We start from the raw sequence: 21975 nt of genomic DNA on the forward strand, positions 1-21975 counted from the left end.
GGGGTAGCAGAGAAGCCCCGGGGGGTAATGGGAAGAGCCAGAAGGTTGCACTTGAAGTGGGAAAAAAAAGTAAGCAAGGTGAGGCTAGAGGATCTGAGGTGGTTCCCAACAGGCATCTGATACAAAATGAAGATGCTGGGCCATGGGCACTTGGAGATACAACAGGGGTGGGGGGGACGGTCAGATGGAAGGTACCAGTGCACATTCCCTCCAGCCCTGCACAGGAGCCCCCCGACGTTGCTCCCACCCTCGCCAACACTGGCGTTCAATTTCAAACGCTCCGGTGAATGTGCCGTGGTACCTCGTTCCGGTTTTAGGTGGCATTTCCCTGATGACTAATAAGGTTGCACACCTGTTCAGGAGTTTACCAACCAATCGGATATCCTCTTGTGAAGCTCCTATTCAAAGTCTTCCTATTGATTTGTAGTAGCTTTCATATTTCTTTTAGATAAAACCTCTTTATCAGATGTGTGTATTGAAATGACTCCTCTCACATGTGGCTTACTTATCCCTTCTCTTAATCATGCCTTTTTGAGAGAGACAGTGCATTTGCACTTGTGTAAGTGGGGATAGTAGGGGGCAGGGGCAGATAGAGAGAGACAGAATCTTTTTTTTTTTTTAATGTTTATTTTTGAAAGAGAGAGAAAGAGAGAGAGACAGAGTGTGAGCAGGGGAGGGGCAGAGAGAGGGGGAGACACAGAATCCGAAGCAGGCTCCAGGCTCCGAGCTGTCAGCCCAGAGCCTGACATGGGGCTCGAACTCACGGGCCACGAGATCATGACCTGAGCTGAAGTCGGATGCTCAACCCACAGAGCCACCCAGGAGCCCCGAGAGAGATAGAATCTTAAGCAGGCTCTGTGCCCAGCACAGAGCCCGCTGGATCTCACAACCCTGAGATCATGACCTGAGCCGAAATCGAGAGTCAGATGCTTAACTGACCTAGGTACCCCTTAATCATGCCTTTTGATTAACAGAAGTTTCTAATTCTAATGGAGTCCAATTTGTCACTTTTGTTTTTTTGTTTGTTTGTTTGTTTGTTTTGTGTTTTTTTGTTTTTTTTTACCAATAGTGCTTTCTGTGTCCTGTTTAGGAAAGTGAATCTATTCTCTCCCGAGTCTTCTTCTAGGTGCTTTGTTGTTTTATCTCTCACACATACATTTCACATGCACATCCATGGACTTGGTTTTAGGATATGGTATAACGTAGCGATGAAGAGTATTTTTTTCACTATGGATACTCAACTGACCCAGCACCATTTATTGAAAAGTCTGTGCTTTCTCCACTGCTCTGTGATGTCAACTTTGTGGTGATACACCAGGGGCCCATAGATGGATGGGTTTATCTCAGCAGTTCCTGTTTTGTTCCACTGGTTGATTTGTTTATCCTTGTTTCCAGCTGTAGCAAATCCTTCCACATTGTTCTTCTTCATATATATTTTATTTTATCTTATATTTTAGTTTATCTTATTATAAATGTTTATTCAGTTTGGAGAGAGAGAGAATGAGTGGGGAGAGGCAGAAAGAGGGGAACAGAGGATCCTAAGCAGGCTCTGAGCTGACAGCAATGAGCCTGATGCGGGGCTCGAACTCACAAACTGTGAGATCATGACCCAAGCTGAAGTCGGACACTCAATTGACTGAGCCACCCAGGCGCCCCTCCTTAGTATATATTTTAGAATCAGCCTGTCAAATTTTACCTCCACCCACCCCCTCAAAAAATCCAAGCAAACAAAAACAAAACAAAAAAACAAACCATTGGGATTAATGTGTTTTGGATCTATATATCAACTCTATAGATCAACATGAAGAAAACCAACATCTTAAATTCTAATCCATGAACAGAGTATACTCCTCAATTAATTTATCTCTTTTACAATTTCTCTCAGTAATGTTTTATAGTTTTCTGTATAGAAATTGTACACATAACGCACTAGATTTCGGTACTTGGTCTTTACGCTATTATGAGTTTATTTTCTAATTGTTGTTGGTACATAGAAATACAATTAGTTTTTATATATTGGACTAGTATCCAGCAACTTTACTAAATTAACTAACTTTACATTTATATATATATATATATATATATATATATATACACATATATGTATACATATATGTGTATATATATATACACATATATGTATACATATATGTGTATATATATATACACATATATGTATACATATATGTGTATATATATATTACCCAATGTATCATATATTTTATGTATTCCTTTCCTATCTTCATACGTTTTTATTTCTTTCTGGATTAGCTTCTTTCACTTAGTTACATGCATTTATGTTTTTTTCCGTTTTTTCATAGTTTCATAGCTCATTTCTTTTTAGCTCTGAGTATTATTTTACTGGGTGGATGTACCACAATTTATTGATCCATTCACCTACTGAAGGACATCCTGGTTACTTCCAAGTTTTGCCACTTAGGAAAAAAGCTGTTATAAACATCTATGCACAGGTTTTTGTGGGGATATAAGTTTGTAATTCCTTTGGGTAAATACCAAGGCGTATGATTGCTGGATTCTATGCTAAGAATATGTTTTGTAAAAAACTGCCAAGGCACCTGGTGTTTCGGTCAGTTGAGAGTCCAACTTCAGCTCAGGTCATGATCTCGTGGTCTGTGAGTTCGATCCCCACGTTGGGCTCTGTGCTGACAGCTCAGAGCCTGGAGACTGTTTCAGATTCTGTGTCTCCCCCTCTCTCTGCCCCTCCCCTGCTCACACTCTGTCTCTCTCACACTCAAAAATGAATAAATGTTAATTTAAAAAATCTTTTTTTTTTAAAAACTGCCAGACTGTCTTCCAAAGTGGCTATATCATTTTCCATCCTCACAAGCAGTGAATAAGTAAGTGTTCCTGTTGTTCCACATCCTCACAAGCATTTGGCGTTATCATTGTTCTAAATTGTGGTTAACTAAAAGGTGAGCCTTTTTACTTCTTTTTCTTGCCTTATTGCACTGGCTAGGACCTCTAGTGCAGTGTTCTACATAACTGATGAGTGCTAACATTCTTCCACATTTCCAGTCTCAGTGGAAAAGCATTCAACATTTAACCATTTAATGTGATGTTAGCTGTCAGGTTGGGGGTTTTGTTTGTTTGTTTGTTCCTTTGAGGGCTTTGGGTTTGGGGTAGAAACATTTATCAGATGAAGTACATTCTCTTCTCTTCTGTTTATAATCTGCTAAGAGTTTTTTGTTTGTTTAAATCATGGATGATTGTTTTCCGAATCTATTGAGAGGATCTCATGATTTTCTTTCTTTTTCTCTGTTAATGTGGGAAAGTACTCACTGACCAATCTTGCCAACTTTTTATTTGCGCTGGGGCTTGCGATTCTGGTTCGATTCCACTAAAATGTCCTCTTGAACTGTGGGTCTGGACAGTAACATGCAAATTCCATCCTACCAGTACCCTAAAGTCACCCCTTCTCTTCAAACACATGCATTCCACGTTTCAGGAGCCTGCTCCAGGCTCCCGGGTGAGGCTCAGGCCAATCCCTAAGTGCACTAGCCCTGGCTGGACCCTCTCTCAGCAGACCCTAGTGTTGCAGAGGCAACTGGGTGGGGAGGGTCAGACCAGCCGGTCGACACCCTGGCTTCCCGTCCTACTCCACTACATCCAGGAGTCCTCTGAACGCCTGTCCCGCCCCCTGCGCGAGGCTCCTTTAAGAAAGCCGGCTGCTGAACGCGTCTCTGGGGCGGGAGGCAGAGGGCGCCAAGAATGCGGGACTCCGACGACGGGAGCGCGAAGGCTGAAGCTTCGCCGGTGGCCTCCCCCTCCGCGTCCCCCCAGCACTCCACCCAGGGTCCTCCCGCTCCCTACTCCCAGATCCCCGCCCCCCCTCCCCCCCACTTCGAAGGTCCCTCCTCGGCGGCCAAACTCCCTGCACCGCCACGCTCGCACCTAGTTGCTCCGCCCGCAGCCCAGACCCCGGCCCCAGCCCCCGCCCCACCGCCGGGCCGCCGGGCGGCCGTCGGACTCGGGCGGGGCCCCCGCAAGCCGCGGGCGGGGGGAAGGACGGGGCGCCCGGCGCGACCTCATCCACATGCAGGGGACGGCGCGGCGCGGCGGCCGCCAGGAAAGGACAAAAGCTGTTCCGCCGCCGGCCGCGCAGTGCCAGGCTCGCCCCGCCCGCCGCCCCGGTGGCCCCCGACGCGGCCCCCCTTCCGTCTGCCCCGCGGTCCGGGGCTGCACAGCCCTGACGGCTTCCGGGAGGAGGCAGCCTCTTTGGGACCCTGCACGCCCGACCTCCTCCACGTCCTCAGGAGCCACAGCCCCCTTCTCCGTGTCTCCTGGCCAGTTGAGGTGGCCCCATCTCCTTGAGCGGGCCTGGACTGCGGGGGCCCTTCCTTCGCCAAAGCCCTGACTTCTAGTCCCCCTAGTCTCCACTCTCACCTGTGACCAGCAATCTGCAGATGGAACTTGCCAGACACAGCCCAGAGCCCAGCCGGGCGGGGCGGGGGCGGGGAGGTGGGGAGGTTAGGGCAGAACCTCTTCCGGGATTTTCTCAAGGCTCTGGACGAGGGTTGGAGGCCAGACTTTTGATGGTGGGTGCTTAGGGTCTCCTGACCCTCCGAGGGCTTCCTGGACGCAGCCCCATCCCCCCTAGAGCTGTATCTCATACCCCACCATCACCACCCGGAGGCCAAGGAAGCATCAGAAAGGCTTTGCGTCTGGGCCCTGCCACTTGCTCTGTGATGCTTCTTACGCATCTCTGGGCCTCAACTTCCACCTGTAGAATGGACCCAACCTCCACCCTTCTCCCTGGAGGCGGGCACTCGGGGTCTGTGCCAGGATTCAAGGAGTATGGAAGCGCTGGCACACAGAGGGTCCCAGTAAACACACAGCTATTATTTTTGCCAACTTCCTCAGTCTCGTTGAGGGCAGGGACAGTCTTGCCTTTGAGCTCTGCTCCCCCACTCTCACCCCACGACTGGATGTAACTCCGGCAGTGGGAGGGCCTCTTCCTTCGTTCAACTGGAAAGTTCTTCCCAGGTCTGCTCCAAGTCCTCTCCTTCCTTCCCAGGCAGGGGGGTGGGGGCAGTTCCCTTTAAGGAAGGTGGGGGAGGGGGCTGCCGACCGGTCCTCCTTCCGCCCCTCCCTGGCCCTCGCAGCCGGGGGCCCAGGGCCCGGGCCCCGCGCCAGCGCATGCGCCCGCCTGTGGGCGCTGTCCGGGCTGCGAAGGCCGCGAGCGCACGGACAGACGGACGGACCGACGGACTGGCGGCCGGTCGGACACACTGGGCAGCGCGGGGAGCGGGGACGCGGCGGGACAGCGACATGGCCGGCCACACGCAGCAGCCGAGCGGGCGCGGGAACCCCGGCCCTGCACCCTCGCCCTCCCCCGGCCCGGGCCCGGGCCCCGGCGCCTCGGAGCGGGTGGCGCTCAAGAAGGAGATCGGGCTGGTGAGCGCCTGCACCATCATCATCGGTGAGCGGGGCCCGGGCGGGCGGGTGCCTGGCGTGGCAGGGCCAAAGGCTTGGGGCGCACTGCCGCCCGAAACAAGGAGCACCCCGCTCCCGGCGCCCCTATGATCTGCGACCGTGGGACGCGTGAGGAGATGCCCAGAGCACCTGTGGTGTCACCCCTCACACGGTGGCAGTAAGACTTCTTGTTCCCACCTCTCCTGGAGCCCCAAATGTTTGCACCTGAGAGAGGTACAGGTCCCATCCACCCCTGGGAATCCCCCTCCTGCCTTTAATTTACTGTGGTTTCGGCAAGGGGAATTGCCCTCAGTTTTCTCATCTATGAAATGGAGGTGACTGTAATCCTGCCTTGAGTGCAGGAGCCTTGTAAGTACCGGGACTGGATAGGTTGACCCAGGTTAAGGCCCCAAGTTCTGGGCTGTGGCTCAAGCTGAGCCCCTACTGTGTGTGGGACCCAGGTGCCATACAGTGTGGGTGATTTATTCAAAAGCAGGATGCCCTGTGCATAGACTGGACAGGTAGAGCCAGCCCAGTGGGGAAATAGGTTCAGAGTATGTAATTATTGCAGAGTTTGGTGGCAGGACCCTGGGGAGAGTCAGTGACTGGGAAGGCCAGTGATGGGGTGGGCATACCAAGCCTGCAGAAAAGCCACCTGCTTCCTGGGCAGGGATCCCAACAGGCACTCACATCCTCTGGGCTCATCTTTCCCACCTGAGAATGGGTCCGTGTGTCTTGCCCCCATATGGGGACTTCTGGATCAGCAGAGGGCTCAGGGGACAGGGCCCAAGTCATGAACACTGACTCCTCAGGAACTAGGTAACCTAGACCTGTGTCCGTGTCCACACCAAGTGCCTCAGAGACCCTCCTGGGAGTAGTCTGTTCCATCCCCTGTGTTCCAGGAGACAGAGTGGGGGGATGAATGACGGGGGTCTTGACTGCTCTCATCCTGCCTGCCAGATCTCCCCCTCGCCAGCCAGGGAGGCCTTGTGTACCCCCCTGCCCACCACCCATCCTCAGACCCCTGAAGATGAAGAAAGTTGGAGGCTCAGAAGGGCAGACTGGAGTCTTCACCTCCTCTTCTGCTGCCCCCACACTGGGAGCTCCTGAACTGGGGCTGGGATCTGGTTCGTGGCCATCCCCACGCTCACGCAGAAGGTTGCCCCAGAACGCAACCCCTGTCCAGGTAGCTCCCCCATCTCACCCCCTTCCCCCTGGAATGGAATCTTCCAGGAGCCGCTCCTGTGACCTCATTGCCCTAGGACGTCCCTGCCTGACTGTCTGCTGCTGGGAGGAAGTGTTGGTCCCAAGGATTTGGCCGGGATACTGGTTAGAGTCTTGCCTGGCCCACACATGATGGAGTCAAGAGGCTGGCCGTGTCTGGAGCCAGCTACAGTGCCAGGAAGGTGCAGGGCGCGACACGGCTCTTCCTGGGCTACCTCAGCTAAGCAGGCATCCGTGAGCTGTATTCCTACTCTGCCTCCTCCCGCACCCTATCTGCTTCAGGGCAGGTGGAGGCCACTGGCTCCTCTCTCCTCGAAAGAGGACCCTGGCGGTGGCGGTGGGACCAGAGGAGGCCTCCTCCACCGTCACATGTCTTCTGCAGGACGGTCCCCGTAAGAATAGCCCCGTGCATCCCAGCTCTGCCCTTGTGGTGCCCGCCCCGCCCCGCCCCGTTTCAGTCCATTCCCACTGTTCCAGGTCCACTGCCCCCTTGGTCTCCAGGCCTTGAAGACTGAGCTGGGGTAAGAGGTGACTTGGCCAAGGGTGGCCGACTCGGGAGGAGAACCCAGAAGACCTGACCCCCACCTGCGACACTTATTGGTGGTCCAACGACCCTGCTTGGGGAGCTGTGAAGGGTCCCAGAAGGCAGGAGGCGGACGAGGAGAGAATGGGTGTGAACCAGAAGGGGATGGGACATGAGGGAGGAGGCCTCTGTGGCTGAGGCAGGGTCTGCACTGCTCTTCCCACTTGATGCCCTGGGGACCCCACCCTCTCCCCCTCCCCATGCTGTTCTGTGGAGTCTATCTATCTCACACATCTGATCCCACCTTCCTGCCCTGGGCCACCTGGTCAAAGTGAAAAATGTCTCCAGAGTGTCATGTTTTATTATTTTTTTTTTTTTTAATTTTTTTTTAACGTTTATTTATTTTTGAGACAGAGGGAGACAGAGCACGAACGGGGGAGGGGCAGAGAGAGAGGGAGACACAGAATCGGAAGCAGGCTCCAGGCTCTGAGCCATCAGCCCAGAGCCCGACGCGGGCTCGAACTCACGGACCGTGAGATCGTGACCTGAGCCGAAGTCGGACGCTTAACCGACTGAGCCACCCAGGCGCCCCCAGAGTGTCATATTTTAGCTTTAAAAGTCTTGAGGCCTTTATATTCTACTCCACAGTCTTTCTTGTTACCAGATCCTGCACTTGTTATCTCGAAGACTTCAAATAGCCCCTTCCAGAAGATCCTATAATTCTCGTTCCTTGTACCCTCTGCCCTGTCCTAGGCTGAGGAGTGGGAGCTTTCGGGAATGGAATGATATGGAAGGGCTCTGGGCTGGAGTCAGACTCTGCCTGAAGTGTGTTTAGAACAGCACCTCCTGGCCCCAGCAAGCACACCTGGAGGGGAACAGGCCAGCCTGGGGGAAAGTGAGCCAGTGGAGCAGGGGCTATGTAAGACACCACCATGTCTAATGCCTAGCCTGAAAAACACCCCTTACTACATCATGAAATCGTGTTCCCCCTTTATCTCACTTGATTCTCATGCCCACCTTGCAAGATGAAAGTGTTTATACCCATTCTACAGATGTAGAAACTGGGGTTGGAAGTTAAATGACACTTCTGCAGGCAGTAGACTTGGGACTTGAAACCAGATTTGGACCCAATCTTCTAATCCAGTGCCCTTCTTCATACTGTTCTGGTGCTGGGCAAAACTGGAGCCAGATTCAGAGCCCTTGATGGAAGAAGGTTGGGATTTACCGAGGATTTACCCGAGTCCCCCACTTTATGATGGATGGATGGATGGATGGATGGATGGGTGGATGGATGAACAAATGGACAAAGGAATCTCCCGGGACTCCCCACTCCCACCCAGGACTGTATGTACAAAATCTCTTGTCCTGACTCAAGAACCTTGGCCAGCTGCCTCTCCCAATCCACACCCAAGGAATGGGCATGCCCAGGTCCAGCAGAGTGGGAATCACTTTGGGTGTGCTCACCAGGCTTTTTTGTCCTCCACTCTCTCCCTTGGACTCGGGTATCCAGCCCATGCTCGTGTTTGTGTGTCAGGCTCAGGAGTGTTCAGGGACTCAGAGGCCTGCTTCATGAACCCCATCTCCTGCTCATCCAACCATGACCAGGCCCGTTTCTGTTGTCCCCAGGGCTGGTGGTGGCTGGTATGCTCAGAGGATGGCCCTCTGCAAAAGCCCAGCACCTCCTCATAGGGACCCTGAAGAGACATAAAGCCACACAAGAGCTTGTCTGTGTCTCATACCCCTGATTTACAGATGAGGAAACAGACTGAGGCTGCAACCAGCCCAGATCAGATGCCCTTGGTGCTCGGGACACCATTGGGGGTCAAGTCAGCTCAAGCTACATGGGGGGTGGGGGGCTGCCAGCACTGGACACACTCATTCATCTAGGTACAGAACAATGCCAGACACTGTTCTGGGTGCTGGAGATACAACAGGGAATAGGACAGACAAAAGCCCTGTCCTCTTGGAGCTGACATTCGAGCATGGGAGAGAAAGAGCAAATGATAAACAAACTGAATGTTCGGCCAATGGGATAATGATAAGTGCTAAGGTGACAAAATTAAGACAGGGGGTGGGGAAGATTGTAGGTAGGAGCTGAGTCAGGAGTGGGAGGGGCCCAATTTGTGTGGGCCTTCCTGGCTACAGTGAGAACTTTGCCTTTTTCTCTTTGTGAGACAGGAGAGGGCTTTGAGCAGACGAGGGATGGGATAAGACAGGATGGGATGAGATGACATGGGGTGGGATGGGATAGGATGGATGGAGTAGGATATGGGATGGGAAAGGATGGAATGGGATGAGATGGATGGGATGGGATGGATGGGGTAAGATATGGGATGAGATGTGATTGGATATGGGATGGGATTGGATGGATGGGAGGGGATGGGGTGGATGGAATGGGATGGATTAGATGAGGTGGGATGGATGGGATGGGATGGGATGGATGGGGTAGGATATGGGAGAGGATGGGAAGAGATGGGATGGATGGGATAGGATATGGGGTGGGATAGGATGGGTGGGATGGGATGGAATGAGATGGGGCTCACTATGGAGAAGCTGTGGGCAGCAGGGATAGAAGCAGGAAACCTGGTCAGGAGGGTACTGAGTCACCCAAAGAGATAGTGGTGGCTCAGAGCAGGGTGGTGGCAATGAGGTGCTGAGTGGAGGTTCAGTTCTGGATGTGTTTGGAAGGTGGAACCAAAGGATTTGGGATGAACTAGATATGAGGTGTGGGTGAAGGAGAAGAGTCAAGGGTGATATCAGGTTCGGGCCTGAGCCTTTGGGAGCCAGGTTTGCGATGTACTGATCTGGAAAGACTGTGAGGGAAGTAGGTTCTTGAGGGAAAGGGGTTGGAAGTCCAGAATCTCATTTTGACCATGGGAAATTTGAGATGCCTATTTGTAGAGTAATTAGTTGGATATGTGGGTTTCGTTTAGGGAAGAGGTCCATGGTAGGCATATAAATGTGGGAGTTGCCAACAGAAGCTAGGGGACTGGATGAGGTCTCCAAGGGAGGGGGTGTGGAAGGAAAGGGGCCAAGGCCCCGGGGCTGAGCCACAGGCACTCAAAATCTGGAAGTCAGGAAAGAGAAGGACCATCAGAGGAGTCCAGAAGGAGCAGCCAGCAAGGTGGGAGGAGGGCCGGGAGGCTGAGGCTGGAGGAAGGGGTTAACTTGCCAGATGCCACTGATGAGGCAGGTAAGATGCGGTTTGCGGGTGCATGACTGGATCCAGCGTTGTGGAGCTCATCGGTGACCTTGACTCAGCCTGGAGATGGGGCACAGGCGAGGCTTCTTAGGTGGGGTTGGGCTGGGCTGAGCCAGGCAGAGAGAGCTCCACACTTCTGCTCATCCCTCTCTTAAAAGGAAAGTGGGTTAGGCCGGAAGTACACGCCAGTCATTTGGCAATTCCAGACATGTCCTGGAGGCATCCCCACTCACCTCCCTGGAGTTCTGCCAAGAACCTCAATGGGCACTTCTGTCTCTTCAGAGGGATGCCTGACACATGCTCATTAAGGACATTCATGTGTTTGGAGTCACGGGCTTCACCCAGGGGGACAGCAGGGTCCCTAAAGCAGAGCTCTGGCTACGGACTCCAGCATACAGAGGTCCCATGGGGATCAGGTCTCCAAAAGCCAGATTGGGTGGCCCAGGGTATCTTCAAGGTTGATGACAGTAGTGAGATCCATAAGCACTTCCTGGGGCCTCTGATGTGCGAAGCAGCGTGGGGGCATCCCTGCATTGCTGCCTTTTCTTCCCACTTTGTAGCCAAGAAGGGTTGGAGAGGTGATGTATCTTGTCCACAGCCCCCCACCAAGAGGGATCTGGGATTCGAACCCAGATCTGGGGATTCTCAATTAGTGCCTCTGCCTGTGGCCTCAGGGACCTACTGAAGGGAATTTGGAACTCTTTCCCAGAGGCCTCATGGGTCATATCCTAACGGGGAGGTGCTGAGACTCGTTGCCCAGAGCAAGGGAAGGAGGTCTGGCCTATGGCCAGCCCCTGATCAGGCCCAGGAGCCCCAGAGCTGTTCTCTGTCAGGCCAGCAGGCCAGTGTGACAGGAAGAACCCCCCATTGTCAGCCTGCTCGCTAAAAGAGGCACAGAAAGGCAAGGCGTATGTAAGATGACCTAGGCCCTGTGGGTTCTTTGTCCTTTTGAGGGGCTGAGGCTTCTCATCACAGACCCTACCCTCTGGGAACTCAGGACCCATGCAGGGTAGCCAATAATCACTTCCTGGCCATCCTCCATGTACCATGGGAGTAGAGCAGGATCCAGGTTATAGGGGCCAAAGTGGAAGGTCAGGGAGGGCTTCCTGCAGCTTCTGGGAAACTAGCGAGCTGAGGAGACACCTGACACAGTGAGGGACATGGCCCCCGAGCAGACTGTGTTTCCTTAGGCCTTTGCAAATGTGCGGGATGTGTCCACCCTGCCCAGCAACACCTCTGCCAAAGTCTGGGTTGAGCCAGCCCTCTGCTGCCCACTAGCTCAGTGGCCTGACCTGGTGAAAGGGGAAACTGAGGCCCAGAAGGGCAGCACTGGCCTGAGGTCACACAGCTGACTGCTGAAAGTGTTTCTAGGGATGAGGGGTGGTGCCAGCAGCCTGGCCTGATGGGACCTCCCTGTCCCCCTCCCCAAATCAGACTCTGCACCTTCCACCCACACGCACCGAGGGCAGTTGGCTCTTTCCACCAACATGACCTCCACCGTCCACCCTTGCGACCTCCACGGTCGGCCACTGCCTCCCAAAAATAGGTCAGCGCGCACCGCAACAGCCAGAAGAACAATGGCCCTTTCTTCGTTCCTCCACGGAGCCGAGTAAGCCCCATCAGGCCAAACATCTTAATGTGATAAAAGCCACCCGGTGTGGGCTGAGGGAAGAGGGGCGGGAGGAGACTGAAGGGGGGCTTCCTGGTGGGGGACTCACATCCTCACCCACCTGTGCTGGCGCTGTGGCCCTGCGAGGACCCACTGGGTGGGTAGGAATGTGGAGACCCTGGAACCTGCATTTCTCCAGCCCACTGTCAGCAGACATCTGACCAGGCGCATGGTAGTCTCTCCCTGCCCAGCCCATGCTCCCCGCTTCCTGCCCCTCCGCCTCTTTCTCCAGAGCAGGCTTCCCCAAGGTCTGGCCTTGTCCACTACTGTGTCCTGAGTCCAGCAAAGCTGATCCTGCTGGGCCTGAACACGAGGGCTGAGAAGGGAGGCCTGAACCCACCACCACTGGGAGGGCTGGGCAGGCACCCCTGCCATATCCCTCACAGCTCTGTGGTCCCTTCGCCACGCCTCCTGGAATCATTCAGATGCTGGAGGCCCCACCCCTGCCCCCGGCGTCCTCCTCCTTGCCCTCTACCGCCCACCCAAGCCCACAGCCCCTGTGGATCCTTGCAGAGCCCCACCCAGCCCACGTGGTGCCCAGAGCAGCCAGTGGACTTCAGTGGGTTTTCTGCCACCTTCCAGCACAAACCCGGGGGAAGGTGCTAGAGGTTGTCCAGGCCCACAGGGAGAAGCCCGCAAAGACCTCAGAGGCACCAGCTGACACACGTGTTCCGCTGAGCCATGTGGGGAGAAGTCCTGCACTGTAGGCTGAGGCCATGTGTCCAAACAAAATGATCCCCTGGCCCATCCCCCAGGGCCAGCATTGGAGTCTCCCACTCCTGAGCACAGGCTAGTGATGTGTCCCTTTTCAGACCCCAGCTTTAGAGGACAAGATGCCAGGTGTAGCTTCCCAAGGGCTATGCCCATGAGGCCCTACTGTGCTGAACTGTATAGAGCGCTGGGGTCCCCATGGGCTGGGTTGCTCGGGTCCCTGGATGTCCCCAGCCTGAATGCACCCAGCTCCTTCCAAGGCCACCCAGCCCCCGCTGGCTTCCAACCTCACTGGCTTTTGGCAAATCCCACTCCACCAGGTCCTGAGAACAGAGGCCCTGCTGCCGGATAGAGCGAACTCAAAGACCCTTTAGAAAGCTGACACAGGCCCCAGGCCCCCCGGGTAGATAAAGGAGGCGGCTCCTCTCCCCCTGGAAGCTGGCTGAGGGCACAGCTTACCTCTGGGGGCTGGGGGACAGGAATTCTTTCGTCCTTATCTGGATGTATTTAGGGCTCCTGGGATGTGACTGGAAAACCAAGTGGGGCACCGTGGCCGTCCAGACTGGAAATCTGTGTCGGCCGGGGGCGGGGTGGGGGGTAGCACCGTGGACAAGGAATGCATGCAGATTGGTGGCCACAGCTGTGTCCTTGGCCAGACCCGCCTGTGGGCCTGGCAGGTGGAACAGGCAGGCTCTGCCCTGATGGGTGTGCACTGTCCCACAGGACCTGGCAGGTGGGGGTGATCCTGTTGAGGGGCTGAGCCCCAGCTCCTAGCAGGGTTGCTTTTTTATTCTTGTGGCCTGCGCATTCTGGGATTATTTCCTCTTGGGCAGGCCCTTGTGCAAATCACCAGTGATGTGACCTAATTTATTTGCACAGATGGTGAGACCCAGGTCACCCAGATCATTGCCCTTTTTGCCCTAACTGCCAGGGAGCTCACAGCTCAGTGGGTATTCAGAGCCTTGTTCATCCTGAGAACCTGCTCTGCAGACCACAGCTTGGCCCTCTGAGCATTTTGATTGAGCGTTCCCAGACACCATGAATCAACAGAGCACCCCCTGACACCCACCACACTCCGCAAGACTCAGAGTCATCCCCAAGGGCAGGGAGGGCTTCCATGACCAAGGCAGATTCCACTGGCCTCTGAGCCTCAGAAGCTGGCCACTCCCCCCCTCTTCCAGGAGAGTCGAGTAGAGAAAGCTGCCCCACTTCACAGATGAGAAAATCAGTCTTTCGTGCCAAGGTATTGGTGCCACTTTGGACATCAGGCCTTTCACTCATCCATTAGTTTACTCAACAGCTGTGTATTGAACTCTTACTACACACCGGGAGTTGGAGGTGAACCCAAGCAGGTATGGCTGCAGAGAGTACACAGAACCACGCCAAAAATGCTAGGTACATCTGGATACAGCTGTAAGTGAGCAGAGGGCTTCCTAGATTCCTTGCCGAATCCTTACGATAACCTCTTGTATAGATGGATCTGGAAAGGTGACCTGAGCGCCAGCTGGGCTTTCCCCTGGGATTAGAGCAGCAACTCCTCTTTGCAACCAGTAGGCTGTCTCAAGGGAGAGGCGGTCTGTGTCCAGACCCCAGGCTGGCCGGGTCTCTGCCAGCCTGCCCTTGCCCACCCGATTCCTTCAGCAATGGCTGCTGACCAACCCCCGGTCCTGAAAGTGCACCAGTTCTTCCCCGTCACCCCACCGGCCCTTGCCCAGGACCTGACACATTTTAACAGTGCCGGGAAACAAGGTCTCTTCAGAGTCTTTGTCCGCAGTCTGGGTCTTAGGTCAGGGACGAGCCCAGGAAGCAGGTTCCCTTTTAAGGAAAGGGGAGAGAGAAGATAAAGAAAGAAAGTACGGGACAAGGTCTGGGGAAGGACAGGACTGTGACATGGGAGGAGGACCCCAAACTGGCATGGTCAAGGAGGGCTTCGTGGAGGTGGTGCCACTCCCTGAGCTATTCCATGAGTTTGGACTTTGGCCAATGGGAAAGTAGCAGGACAGTGCCATGGTCAAGGTCTTGCTTTAGGAGGCCAGCTCTAGCCAGCAGGTTGGAAGGAGAGCAGGTGGCTGGAGGCTGACAAGTCTGGAGGCTTCGGCCAGGGCCAAGGGGCTGAGCCTGGGCCCTGTGAGGATGCACAGGAAGGCTGCCAGTCTGCCACCACTCGGGTGATGGAACTTCCTCGCCTGTGCTTCCCCGCCTGGTGGGAGTAAATGGGGTGGGGGTGGGGGTGCAGAGGAACTCAGAACAGGACTCATCTCCTGAATTGCAAGGACAAGGCCAGGGCCTGGAGAAGGGGGGATAATGAGCCCAGAGTGGGGATTGCAAGGTCTGAGGTGCCCAGTGGCATCCATTTGCCTCCAGGCTCACCTTCCCCCTCCTCCTTCTCCAGGGAGCAGCCCAGGCTCCCTTCCTCACTGTAGCATCTGGAAGCCTGAGGAGAAGGCTGGGCTAAGGGGACCCCAGACCTGATGCCTCCCCATCTCTCCCGACCCCAGGGAACATCATCGGCTCGGGCATTTTCATCTCCCCCAAGGGGGTCCTGGAGCACTCGGGCTCTGTGGGTCTGGCCCTCTTCGTCTGGGTCCTGGGTGGAGGCGTCACTGCCCTGGGTTCCCTCTGTTACGCGGAGCTGGGAGTCGCCATCCCTAAGTCTGGCGGGGACTATGCCTATGTCACCGAGATCTTCGGGGGCCTGGCTGGGTGAGTCTGGGGCACCCGTGGGGTCAGTGGGGGAGGGCATGACAATCCGGAATGGATGGCCAGTGGGGCCCTGGACTTTGGTTTCCTCTTTTTCTCACATCTCAGGGAGATCATGGGGTGGATGGAGGGAAGGAGGTGGGGGTGTTGGGGAGCCTTCCAAGGCCAGGGTGGGCAGGACACTCCGGCTGGCCCCCTGACCTCTCTGTGCTTCCTTTCAAATATTTCCTTAAGCCTAATCTGCACCTGGGTGAGGCTAGCAATAAGGCAAGGACAGCCTAGATTTTAGTAAACCCATATGTGTGTGGTGGGGGACAGGGGGCATGATAACTCCTATCAATGCCCTCCAAGAGCTCTCCTTTGAGGAGCTCCCCAGCATTCCTTTATGCACCAGTAAGCATTAGCTGAGCACCTACTATGTGCTGAGGACCAGGGAGAAAAAGATCCATTCCTGCCTTCAACTTGTTCACAGTGCAGAAGGGAAAGAGCCCCTCTACACTTGATGAGGACCTAGATCCTTGCTTTGAGGGTGTGCTGGGGGCGCCCGGCAGCTAAGGGAATGGGTGGCACCACCTCAAAAGGTTTCCAGGGAAAACACGTTTGCACCAAGGCTTGGAGGGTGTGCTCGACTATCTGGTGTGGCCAGAGGCAGGTCAGATCCATGGTAGGTGTGGGGGCTTGGAGGCGCTGGGGGAGCCTGGGGGCAGGGTGGGGGGGTCAAAGCTATTGTAGTTGTCCAGCTGAACCATTCCGAGGGCCTGAATAAAGGCATAGGAAGATCCCAGAACCTTGTAGGAGCCTAAATGCAGAAGACGCGGTGGCCAGTGTGGCATGAGGGAGAGGTGGGTACAGCAGAGGTGACACCCGCTTTCCCACTGGTGGGCTCCATTGACAGCAGTTCCTGGGAGGGGGAGGTTGGGGGAAGGCTGCCATGCTGCTGGGGTCTGCGGCATATCCGGGGAGATGATGTAGTCAGGCCTTGCGGGGCAGTTGTCCGGATCCCAGAGGAAAAGTCTAGGCTAAAGTGTGCAAAATTTGGTCCTGAGGGATGTGGTCCAGAGCCTTTAATGGGGTAGTGGCAGACGGGGCCCTGGCAGGGCGTGCACACCCCTGTGGGTGTGCCCATGAGTTCTCTGCTCTGGGGAGAGGGTTCTTGGAGGCAACTGCGACCTGAGAAAGCAGAAGAAGGTGGGCGGGAGAGGAGGACCCAAGACCCTGCCCCAGGGGCACCTAGCTTCTAGGGTTGCAGACGCCACAGAGTAAAGGTGAGGACCAAGACGAATCTACAGAGCATGGTGGTCCAGAGGTCAGTGGTGTCCCTGGATGAGGCAGTCCCCACCCTCAAGGTCCAGGAGCATCCCCAGAGACAGGCCCTCCCCTCAGTGCAGGCAGGACCCCCCCCCCCCCGGAATAGGTTGGGCCTCATAGCCTGAGCAGAATCCCTGCTCCCATGTGGGCACCCTGCGGTGCTGAGATTCGGGCAGAAGGGACATAAATCGTTCCCAACCCCCAGCCACAGCTCCTCGGAAGGTCCGGTCCCTCAGGGATCACAGCTCAGAGCCAGCTACCTGCAGCCATAGGCTCTGCTGAGAGCTCCAGCTGGAGCCGTAACTAAAGGTTCCAGAACAGCTCCGGCTCAGGAAAACAGCCTGTGACCAGAGGCTAGATGGCCATTAGAAAGGTGGTTGGTTCCCAAGTCCTTTTGGACACCTGCCCAAGGGCAGCCCATAGCTGTTTAACTGTGCTGAATGCTGTCTCTGTTGAAGCAGTCCATTGATAGAGTGGAGACCCCAGCGGGGCCAGCCCTGCCTTCCTGGACCGAAGCCGGCATTGAGTGCCCGTGCCAGCCTTGGGTACCACGGCCCAGGGTGCAGCCCTGCTCCCACACCTGCACCTGCTCGGCCAAGGTGGCGGGGAGGGGGGGTGGTGCGGGATGCCTGTGCCAGGCAGGCCCTCACTCATTCCAGCTTCCTGCTGCTCTGGAGTGCGGTCCTCATCATGTACCCAACCAGCCTGGCTGTCATCTCCATGACCTTCTCTAACTACGTGCTGCAGCCCGTGTTCCCCAACTGCATCCCCCCAGCTGCTGCCTCCCGCGCACTCTCTATGGCCTGCCTGAGTGAGCGCCCACCTTGGGGCCGCACCATGCCCCCTGCCCCTGTGTGGGAGGACTGCGGGGGCGTGGGGGGGTGCCTCCAGCCTCCAGCCCCCTGTGAGCTCAGCCTCAAGGGGTGGGCTTCTGGCACCCCAGCTGCCACAGGGGATGCTGCCCTCCTACAGCCTGGGCTGGACTCGGCTGAGGCCCACCCACCCACTCTCCTTTCCTCTCAGTGCTCCTGACATGGGTGAACAGCTCCAGCGTGCGCTGGGCCACACGCATCCAGGACATCTTCACCGGTGGGAAGCTGCTGGCCCTGTCCCTCATCATTGGCGTGGGCTTCGTCCAGATCTTCAAAGGTAGGGCCTGGGTGGGGCCGTGCACCAGGGTGGGGAGAGGACACTGACCCTTGACCTGTGGACCCCCCAGGACACTTTGAGGAGCTGACACCCAGCAATGCCTTTGACTTCTGGATGACACCCTCCGTGGGTCACCTGGCCCTGGCCTTCCTCCAGGGCTCCTTTGCCTTCAGTGGCTGGAACTTCCTCAACTACGTCACTGAGGAGCTGGTTGACCCTCGAAAGTGAGTAGGACACCCAGCCGGGCCCTGGGAAGGGGAGGGGTGCGGCGATGGGAGAGACAGCCTCTCTGCACGGACCTGCTGCCACCTATGGCTCAGTCTGGTCACCTGCTTGACCATGCTGCTGCCCCACGGGGATGGCTCTGGAAAGACAGCTGGGACACTGTTCCAGCCTGGCCCTGCTCTGCATGGCTGTGGGTGAGTCACGCCCCTTGCCGGGCCTCAGAAACACTGAGTATCACTGTCCCACTGAAAATGGATCCAGCTATTTGCATTTGCCCAAAACTTACACATGTGCACATAACATGGTCCCTACTGATAAAGCCCATGGCTCATCCGATACTCACCCAGGGTCACAACAGAGAGGAGTTTGCGCTGGGGCGGGGGCTGGGGCTGATAGGGAGTCCCAGGAGACCCCAGGTCTAGGGACTGGGCCTCAGGGGGATTTGGGGATCTTCAAGGCTGATTTTGGCTGTATTCACTTTTCTCTTTATGTCCTGACATTAGACCTGCCCCTCAAGGTTTGATGTGGCCCTTCCCCCATCTGCCCTTCCTCCCATCAGCCCATGGCCCCTGGGGCTGGGGGGTGGCAGGGAGACAGCAGTGCTGCCCCTTATCTGTCCCAAGTCCACCAGCAGACCCAGGAGATGGAGACTCAAAGCTCCTCCCTCGCTGGGGTCCCTAGGCCCCATCTTCCAGCCCCCACCCCAGGGCCGATGCTGACACACTTCTCCACTGCCCCCAGGAACCTACCTCGTGCCATTGTCATCTCCATCCCGCTGGTGACCTTTGTGTACACCTTCACCAATGTTGCCTACTTCACCGCCATGTCCCCCCAGGAGCTGCTGGCCTCGAACGCAGTGGCCGTGGTGAGTGGGGTCCCACTGGTACCCGGCTCCTGCCCGTCCCGCCATGACTCACGCACCATCTCTTTTCTGTGTCCACTCAGACCTTCGGGGAGAAGCTGCTGGGCTACTTTTCTTGGGTCATGCCCGTCTCCGTGGCACTTTCTACTTTTGGAGGGATCAATGGCTACCTGTTCACCTCCTCCAGGTGACTGGACTGGGTGGGAGGGGTCATGGTGAGGCAAGGCAGGTCCCCCTGGTGTGTGTGATCAGTACTGGGGGCCAGGGGAAGTCAAATCCTGCCAGGTGGGTCCCACCTGAAGCTGGGACAGTGAACCCCCCAGTAACAGATGTGATCCCAACTCAGCTACAGCAAGCGAAAGGGAGGTGGGCTAGACAGGGAAGAACTGGCCAGTGGGGCTGCTGGGACCCAGAGCAGGGGTCAGAGGTGACAGCTCAAGAGGGGCCTCAGGTGTGGAGCTGAGGTCTGGGATCTGGTTGGTAGGGGGCCCAAGGCTGGGCTCATGGCCCCCACCAATCTCTGTCCCAGACTGTGCTTCTCTGGGGCCCGAGAGGGGCACCTGCCCAGCCTGCTGGCCATGATCCATGTCAGACGCTGCACACCCATCCCTGCCCTCCTTGTCTGTGTAAGTTGTGGGACCAAGGCTGGCAGGGAGGGGAGCCGGGGCCACCCAGCAGTGTGGTAATGGCAGGGATTCCCACTGGCCCTGGGGGGCAGCCCACGGAGGGAGTGGGGAGGGCCTGGGCTCACCAACCTCCTGGCCTGAGCCGGCAGGCCCAGGACAGCCCACAGGGCTGACGGAGGCAGGTGGGAGGCCACCCTCAGCCCGGTCCTCTCCCAGTGCGGGGCCACAGCGGTCATCATGCTTGTGGGAGACACGTACACGCTCATCAACTACGTGTCCTTCATCAACTACCTCTGCTACGGTGTCACCATCCTGGGCCTTCTCGTTTTGCGCTGGAGGCGGCCAGCGCTCCACAGGCCCATCAAGGTGAGGCCTGGGGGAGGATGGGCTGGCCGGCACTGTCAGAGCCACCCCTTCACTCATTGGGCATGGGGGTGTGGGGTGGGGGTCAGGGTGGGGATGGGAGTGATGACAGCATTAGGTATTCCGGCTTTGGCCACATGCTGCACCCTGCTCAGGGCTTTAAGTATGCTGATATATTCAGCCTTCATCACAGCCCCACAAGGTGGCTGCTTTGAATACTCCCAGTTTACAGACAGGAAAATGAGGCTAAGACACAGAATTCCATGAGCACACACAAAGACAGAAGAGCCTTAATCAAGCTAAATGCAAATATTCTGTTTGCATATAAATCCTGGAGCTGGAGGAGTGCTCAGTGCCTAAAAAACATGAAACACCGAGAGAGAGAGAGAGAGAGAGAGAGAGAGAGAGAGAGAGAGAGAGAGAGAGAGACCTTCAGCCAAATGCAAGCAGCCAGCAACACATAGTTACTGCATGGAACTCAGAGCCACCGAAACTTTGACAAACCCTCAACCATTTGGCAAAACGGCCATCCCATGAGTTTGTTTCTAGCATGTTTGGCTGCTGCCAGAGCAGGGGACCCTCAAGCCTCAGCTCCCAGAAAAGGGCGGCACCTCGGGATCCCCCTCCCCCCACCCCTGCCGGGGTGGTGGGGCAGGAGGGCCCAGGGAAGGTCCTGCGCCTCCGTTAGCAGTCCCGTCGCTCTCCCCCAGGTGAACCTCCTGGTCCCCATCGCGTACTTGGTTTTCTGGGCATTCCTGCTGGTCTTCAGCTTCATCTCGGAGCCCATGGTGTGTGGAGTCGGCGTCATCATCATCCTCACGGGGGTGCCTGTTTTCTTCCTGGGAGTGTTCTGGAGAAGCAAACCAAAGTGTGTGCACAGACTCACAGGTGAGCCAGGCAGCCTCCCCAAGGTGGCGGGGCCGGATATGTGACCTGTTAGGGACTCGCCCTGGAGCAGGACCTCCCGGCAGTTGCGGTGACAACAGGGGGTCCAACCGCCACCCGACATCTCCCCAAGATGTGGCCCTAGGGTCCAGGATCCACCCAAAGGGAGCGGCTCCCTGAGGACCCCTGCCCCACAGGGTCGGATCCCAAGGTCTATCTGTTTGTTTGTCTCTCTGTCCTCAGAATCCATGACACGCTGGGGCCAGGAGCTGTGCTTTGTGGTCTACCCCCAGGGAGCCCCTGAGGAAGAGGAAAATGGCCCGTGCCAGCCCTCCCCACTGCCCACCAGGGACAAGCCCTTGAAAACGCAATGAGACATTTGCGGAGCCTGAAGCAGCTGTTTCTGTTTACATGTTGTTTATTGAGGAGGTGTTTTTGCAAAATAAGTTGGGTTTTTTTTGTTTTTTGTTTTTTTGTTTTGTCCTGAAAAAAAGAGAGAGAGAGAGAGAGAGAGAGAGATCTGACTCCTTTGAGTCCTGTGCTGAGAGAGCCCTGGAGATATTGGCTGGGCTCCCTGTCAGTGCTGCCCTGCTCACTTTCCTGGAAATGTCTATGAATAAAACAGGGCTGGTGGGCGGTGTGCTTGTCTTAGGTGAGTCCCTGGTGGGCATGACCCGGTGGGGCTTGTGTGGTGCTGGCTGAGGAAGGTGCCCCAGCAGGCTCTGGAGGGGGCCTATGGCTCTGCCACTTGAACCAGGCACTTCCTTTCTCCCTTGTGGGGTCCAGAGCCAGCCCTGACCCAAAGGGACACCGGGGTTGGGAAACACCTTGTGCGCCCCTCCCCGGGACCCGCAACGCCAGCTCTAGGCTCAACCACCGTTTCTGCTGGAACTGCCTTTCCCCCGGCCCCATAAATCTCTGTGGAGTGACTGACAGGACTTCAGAGCCCATGGCCTCACCCTGATTTACAGGGGAAACAGAGCCTGCGGCAGGATGGGATGGATTTAGCCACTGTCAGTTGGTGCTTGGCCACTGTCACCTGAGAAAGCATCCAGCAGCATCTCCCAGGGGCTTCAAGGCCTGCAAGAGACCATG

At 56.0% G+C, this 21975-nt stretch overlaps 1 protein-coding gene across 1 annotated transcript; it reads left to right on the forward strand.

The window, feature by feature from the left end:
- The first annotated feature begins 5157 nt into the window (after nucleotides 1–5157).
- Nucleotides 5158–21520, forward strand: SLC7A10 (solute carrier family 7 member 10). Its single transcript, XM_058707637.1, has 11 exons — nucleotides 5158–5440; nucleotides 15261–15465; nucleotides 17430–17581; nucleotides 17794–17919; nucleotides 17990–18143; nucleotides 18886–19009; nucleotides 19090–19193; nucleotides 19536–19632; nucleotides 19849–19998; nucleotides 20706–20883; nucleotides 21124–21520. The coding sequence occupies exons 1-11, from the start codon at nucleotides 5158–5160 to the stop codon at nucleotides 21252–21254; spliced, it is 1704 nt and encodes a 567-aa protein (XP_058563620.1). The 3' UTR covers nucleotides 21255–21520.
- Nucleotides 21521–21975: the final 455 nt, after the last annotated feature.

Source organism: Neofelis nebulosa, chromosome 17, assembly GCF_028018385.1.
Source record: "Neofelis nebulosa isolate mNeoNeb1 chromosome 17, mNeoNeb1.pri, whole genome shotgun sequence".
Classification (NCBI taxonomy): Eukaryota; Metazoa; Chordata; class Mammalia; order Carnivora; family Felidae; genus Neofelis; species Neofelis nebulosa.